This window comes from Bidens hawaiensis, unplaced genomic scaffold (genome assembly GCF_021521415.1).
Source record: "Bidens hawaiensis isolate Kalapana, Puna unplaced genomic scaffold, B.hawaiensis_p1.1 tig00073339_1, whole genome shotgun sequence".
NCBI classification, from domain to species: Eukaryota; Viridiplantae; Streptophyta; class Magnoliopsida; order Asterales; family Asteraceae; genus Bidens; species Bidens hawaiensis.
Genome location: NW_027506688.1, coordinates 31,687 through 38,721, shown reverse-complemented (window position 1 = coordinate 38,721; position 7,035 = coordinate 31,687). Strand labels below are relative to the sequence as shown.

General features: G+C 33.9%; 1 protein-coding gene and 1 pseudogene across 2 annotated transcripts; one reads left to right on the top strand and one right to left on the bottom strand.

The window, feature by feature from the left end:
• The first annotated feature begins 2,161 nt into the window (after positions 1-2,161).
• Positions 2,162-3,953, top strand: LOC143618401 (histone H3-like centromeric protein CENH3). The gene is made up of 6 exons (XM_077090630.1): positions 2,162-2,210; positions 2,362-2,468; positions 2,864-2,938; positions 3,019-3,094; positions 3,591-3,828; positions 3,878-3,953. The coding sequence occupies exons 1-5, from the start codon at positions 2,162-2,164 to the stop codon at positions 3,644-3,646; spliced, it is 363 nt and encodes a 120-aa protein (XP_076946745.1). The 3' UTR covers positions 3,647-3,828; positions 3,878-3,953.
• A 317-nt stretch (positions 3,954-4,270) lies between these two features.
• Positions 4,271-6,220, bottom strand: LOC143618400 (bifunctional protein FolD 1, mitochondrial-like; annotated as a pseudogene). The gene is made up of 4 exons (XR_013151000.1): positions 5,867-6,220; positions 5,538-5,774; positions 4,671-4,838; positions 4,271-4,595 (listed from the first exon to the last, which is right to left on the bottom strand). The product of XR_013151000.1 is annotated as a bifunctional protein FolD 1, mitochondrial-like (transcript).
• Between the last annotated feature and the right edge of the window lie 815 nt (positions 6,221-7,035).

Sequence of the window (7,035 nt, the reverse complement as noted above, 5' to 3'; positions counted from 1 at the left end):
TTAGGAATCTTGCTGGGTAAGTGTCAAGCTTCCCCATCTGGCAGTTTATGTGTGATGCTTCTTTATTCCTAAGCTTCCTAGCTTGTGAGCTGTTTCTCTATTGTTAAGCTTATGGATGGGTAAGGGTACCCACGTCATCACTAACATAACAGTTATTTCACATTTTCAAATTATCTTTAAAGTTAATATACATTATATGATTTGATACTTACTATTTATTTAAAGTTTGGTCATATGATAATATCATAATCCGTATGTGGTTCCGTTCATCTTTTGGTTTAAACATTTAACTTTGTCTATTTAGGTTTTATGGAGTGTAGCTTAGATTTATATGCTTGATTTAGTGTTAGGTTAAAAGTCCCCTAAATTTTTAATCTTGCTTTAGGTCTTAAAAAACATTGAGCCAGCCATACGTCAAGTAATAACATTACTACTTACCTATTAGGTTTGTGGGCACCGAGAGTACTTCTTTGTGGTTGTGTATGGTTATAGTCTATCGCATTCTAAAAAAATTAAAAATAAAAGAAATGTAACTTATATATTTTTTTTTCACATTCATCGTTTGTATAAATTTTAATTACAGATATTTTTATTAGAATAGTAAAGCAGGTAATATAGTTATGAGATCTGTTTATAATGCAATCAGATGAGAATCATTACATAACACTAAATTAAGCACATGCCTTCTTACTTAGTGGTAGACTAGTTGCTTGTCCTAGGAGAGATTGTCGATTTAAGCCTTGGCACATGCATAGGGGTGTAGAATAATGAAAACCTCGTAAGGTGTAAGGTATTATTGATTAACTATATATATGATTACAATGCGATAAATACAAGGAAACATAATCAAATACAATCTTCTAATTATGGTAACACCATAATACTAAAACTCTAATAATATATTGTATAATATTCTCCAATATTCCTCCGCAGTAAGAGCGGTAGAAAATCGAACGCTCATACTGGAGCGCAAAGCTTGTGAAGATACACAATCGGCTGTCACGTAGAGCAGTACCTCGATCGGTTGTAGGACGTAATAAGATCAGTGGCGACTTGATCGTGGTCAGACGATGGCTAGACATGGTGATAGGAGCTTTGACTGCAACTGCAGTAGTTAAAACTGAGTCGGTCGAAGCAACGACTTGATGATACAATGGCGACATAATAATTAATAATAATAACAATAATAAAAACTAAAATTTTTTTATCTTTAACGAGAGAAAAAAACCAAAAAACAAAAACTAAATAAAAAAAAAAGATAAGTGAAGAACCGAAAAGGTGAAAACAAATACATCAAAAGGAAAAAAGAGATAATAAAGATCAAATAATTCAAAATCAAAAGTGGTTCTCCATATTTAAAATGTGATTATGTATTACTCCCGAAACCGAAAAACTGAATTGGGTGGCACTTGAGGAAGCCGTGACGCGTAGACCATAGTCAACTATATGTTGTGTGTATAAACGTCTCGGGGGTAGGATGAGAACGAGAGGAAGAGAGAAAAATATGGCAAAACCCTAAGACTCTGATACCATGTGGAATAATGAAAACCCCATAAGGTGTAAAGTATTATTGATTAACTATATATATAATTACAATGAGATAGATATAAGGAAACATAATCAAATATAATTTTCTAATATGGTAACACTATAATATTAAAACTCTAATAATATATTCTATAATATTCTCCAATAAAGGAAAGATAGTTTTACTCTATTGTTGTGAGTTCTATCTACAGCGGGTTTCGAGTCGAACCTCAACAATCAAATAACTAGGAAAGTTGAGCCATCATGTAATAATATTACACATTTGTAACTTATGATTTGTCCTTTTATAAGTTACAAGAAGTTAAAAATAAGGAATTCCAAACACCCCTAAATCAATTAATTATTTGATTTTTCTAAATTATAGAATGTTAGCATCTCTTTATAAAATATATTTTTTATGTTATTCAACGGTAACACTGCGATTAAAAAATAAAGTAAAATTCCAGTAAACCCCGGATCCAAGAGATACCCATACCCGAAATATAAATAAATTATCATCAACCTGGTAGAAGAGAATTCGACCGTTGTTATGTATCATCACCCAAAAGTAACCGCTTTCTTATAGATTCGAAAGAAATTGCAGTCGACCGTTAGTTAACAAGAAGATTCAACAATGGCGAGAACCAAACACCCCGCTAAACGCAGCACCCCTCGATCAGACGGTAAATACAATACCCCCCTCTTCGATTCGGTTTTCGATTGAAATTCTGATTCAAAACCCCGATTTGCAGGTCTAAAAACTCCAGCGAGTGAGTGTTTACGGTTTAAGTTTATTTTGTGTTTGTGTGTGTGAATAGATAATGTGTGATTTAGGTTCAGGGAGAGGGGAAAACAGGAAGAAGCCTCATAGGTTCAAGCCCGGGACTAAGGCCCTTCGTGAGATTAGGCGTTTGCAAAAGGGGGCTGAGCTTCTCATCCCGGCTCGGCTGCTCCCTTTATTCAGTTTTCCTTCTTCTTTTTTTCTTTTTTTTTTGTGGGTGGAATTTTTTTGGCAAGTCTTTCTCTTTACCTTTGAACTGTCTAATTTAGTAACTTGATGATGTGATCAATTCTATGTTACTCACTTACACATGAATTTCACTACTTGAGATTAGATGAAGACGCATTTAACGCGTATACAACTTAATTACAACCACCAACCTGTCAAACTATTTGACTCGGTTAGATAAAGGGGTTACACAGGGTTTTTAACTGTGTCCGGTTAACAAGAATAAATATATGAGTCGTGTTCGTTTCATCAATTCAACCCACCAACTCGAAACTTATCAACTCGTGATGAGTGAACCATTTGCTTTATATTATTAATATCTTGCAGGTAAGGGAGATAAGCAACTACATGGCTCCCGACGTCACTCGCTGGCAAGCTGAAGCTCTACAAGCCCTTCAAGAGGTAAGCCAATTAATTTTAAATTTCATACTTAGATTGAATTATTTTTAAATTTATAACAAAGTAATCTCAACTTTTTTAAGGCAGCAGAAGACTATCTAATTCAGTTGTTTGAAGATTCAATGCTATGTACGATTCATGCTAAGCGCGTTACCCTCAGTAAGTTATTACAAAACTCTTATTCTTCATGCTCTTTAAATGTGAGAATCTCGACCCGTTTACTATGAACCAATTTAGGTCATGTTGAGAATCTTCCAACATGGCAATTTCCGACCGGGCCCAAATATAATCAGGTTTTTGGTTGCCATATTTAACTCGTTTAACAAACAGTTCGTGTTCAGGCTGACCTTTTTAACCTGGTTAGTAAAATGATCAACCTATTTAACCCACGGACCCGTTTATGATCCGTTGAACCCATTTTACAACTTACCATCTCGCTTAACACGTTTACAACTTGCCAAGCTGTTTGACACGTTTTAATAAATAGGTTAAACGGTTTGTATGCGGGTTAGAGTTGGTGTTTTTGACACGAATAAAAATACATGTGTTTGTGTTAAACAATTCAAGCCACCAACCCGACACAATTAAGCACTCCTGGACTAATTATGCATTAATCAACCTGCACTCGCGTCTTTATTATTTGCAATTTTTACAGTGAAAAAGGATTGGGAATTGGCAAGGCGGCTTGGGAAGAAAGGGCAGCCATGGTAGGTAGTTAGAAATGCAGAGAGAGCATTGTTGTAGTCTGCAGTGTGTATAAGTAGGCATATGTTTGTGATGAAACATAGCTACATCATTAGCCTATTAAACTTAAGTTGGAATATTGGTTATTATGTAATTGCTCTATATATAGTCTGCAAAATTTATTGAATTTTAATGAAAAATGTACTGTGGTTTCGTGGGTCTTTGGGTTCATGGCATTAAGACTGTGACCGGTAAAAGTTTGTGTTATATTTGCTTAAACTGGAGTAATAATGTATGTATATTCTGGACAGTGAAAGTATGTTTTTGGACAACATAATTGGCAGTATATTACACATAACCAACTGTTAATAATAACATGCAATAATCCAACTAGGGCTGTTAAAAAACCGTGGTTGGTTAGAAGCACTTGTAAAAGGCTAGCTCGACCAATCAAACCAAAATAAACTCGTTTGTTGGTTCGCTCTTTTGACACTAAGTGAACTCAAATTTTAAACCCGAGCTGAAGCTGGCACATTTTGGCTTTTACAATCCTGTGAATCTAATAATTGATCATAGAAATCAAATGTAAGAAGTTTAAAAACCAAAACCACTTCATGTAAAAAAAACATGGTTAAATACCACAAACAAGAAGTTTAAAACTTTAATCACATAATATTGTTGCAAACATCTAAAATACAAACAAAAGTATTTACATTTTAAGGACTGCATCCTGAGTTTGATTTCTGCAAGAACCAAAACAATGTGACCCCTTAGGATAATTTCTTATCTAGTCTCAAAACTATCATGATTTTTCATTCCATTGATACGCGCGCTTAGCAGCTTCAACTGTATTATGAAGAAGCATCAAGATAGTAACGGGTCCCACACCACCCGGGACAGGAGTAATTAACGATGCTTTATGTATCGCCCCTTCATAACAAACATCTCCAGTCACTCGGGAACCACCTTTGCTGTCCTGAGTTATTATGGTAAAAGTTGAGAATATTTCAAAATAATCCAAGAAATATAAATTAAAGAAACAAAAATGTACCGTGACCAATGTGGACCCCATGTCGATTACCACGACCCCGGGTTTTAACCAATGACCTTGAACCAGATTCGGAACACCTACATCGGAAACTAGAATATCAGCTTCGCGTGTTATTGCCTCCGGATTCTTTGTGAATGAGTGTACTACACTCACTGTTGCATGATGTCTCTGCATGTACAAAACACAAATTAAGAACAAGACTGTCTAATATATAAAACACATAAAAACCGAAAAATAACCGAATCGGTTTAGAAACCGACAGTACGGTTATGATTTCTTTGATAACCGATTTTTAGGGTTTAACTATGTTTATATGTGTAAAGATAACCGAATTAACCGAACCTGTTGATAAATCAATAGTTCGGTTATGATTCCTTAATAACCGATTTTTATGGTTTAATTATGATAATATGTATAAAAATAAAAAAAATAACCGAACCAGTTGGCAAACCAATAGGACCGGTTATGATTTTTTTGATAATCGCTTTTTATGGTTCAGTTATGACATATAAATAATCAAACTTACGTTAAAAATTAAAACAATCAACGCTTATACCTTTTATAAATAGTTTAGTTATATTCAGAAACTTTCGTTATATTTTTTATAAATAACATATTAGTTTAAATTAATAGGAGTACTAATTTTTATTTAACCTGGCATATGGTGATAAAACTAAATCTATTAATTCACATTAGCTTGAATATATAATAATGTCTAAACATAACCACTTATAACCACAACCAATCGGTTGTGAAAATTCAAAAACCGAATCACTGGTTATAGACTAAATTTTAGCTCATAACCGAGCCGACCACACTCACCCCCACGTCATCCGAATATTGATAAAACTTTAAATTAACAATTACCTGCAGTAGCAACGAAGTAGGCAATCCCGTAATTATACTATTCCCAATTACCACCGCTTTCTTACCTATCAAATCCACACCATATCGGTTAAGCACCTCGATACACCCATTAGCTGCACATGGAATAAACAGTGGTTCTCGTCCCGTCATCGCAAGATTCCCTATATTCACCGGATGAAACCCGTCCACATCTTTTTCAACATTCACAGCATTAATAATATTCTGCTCACTCAAATGCTGAAAAATAAACCATTTACAGTAAGTCAAACTTCAGAAAAACATTAAGTCAAACATTAAATCCAGGGGTAAAACTGTAAGAGAGTAATTACACTTGGTAATGGAAGTTGTACAAGAATGCCATGTATTGATTCCTTGTGATTCAACATTGAAACAGCATCAATAACTTCAGATTCTGCCGAATCTTCGGGAAGCTCTATTACTAATGAGGTGATCCCGACGTCTTCACAAGCTTTTTTCTTTATGCGAATAAACGAACGGGAATCCTTTCGTTTGCCTATTAATATTATGGCTAACCCGGGTGTCTTTCTGATAGAGTTTTCATGTTATTAACTTCGGTGGCTAATGTAGCTTTAATGTCGTTTGCTATCGATTTCCCGTTGATTTCTGTTGTTTGATGATCATCATCTGTTTTAATACACATTTTGATCTTTAAGCACCTCAAAATAAAATAATCTAAATACATATTATTTAATATAATAATGTTAAATTGAAAAATCACGTTTAGCGCACGTATGGTATGAAGCAAATAGAACGAGACGTACAGTGACGATTTTGTAATAACTCTGAATAAAATAATTACGCTATAACAATATACAAGGAGAGTAAATGAGTAAATAATAATTATGATACACTTTATAAGTTCTGTGATTATAATTATTCTAGTTTATTTTGTTGTAAAATAATTATTATTACTCTAAATAAAAATGAAGTAGAGTAATAATAATTAAACTAGCCGTAAAGTGTAACACAATTATTATTATTATTTTGTCTTAGCGTAATTACTCTATTCAGATTAATTGTGAAAATGCCTACTTTTTCTTCACTTCGTATACTTCATACCGTAAATATTATTTACTTTTGATACTAACACATCTTAGGCATATAAACAAAACGAATGTTCGGCGGAAAGTTCATTTATGTTCATTTATTCAATAAACGAATGTCGTTTAATTTAGGGATGAGATCTGTACCGTACCCGTACCCGAAAGTATCGGTACAATCGTGCAAAAAATCAGTAAATCTGGGTGCACGTACCGAATTTTATGGTACGGGTACTTTAAGTACGGTACTCGCTTAGGTACCACTTTGTTCTTTTTTTTAAAAGAACTCCACTAAACTTGGTATCAATACCAGTACGGTACCGACAATTAATTATCTATAATACCAAAAGATAATACCAAAACCAAAAAAATTGTGGAGCCGCATGTTTGATGGTGGCTGTTACTAATTATTGATTGGAAGAAGAAAAGAAGAGAAC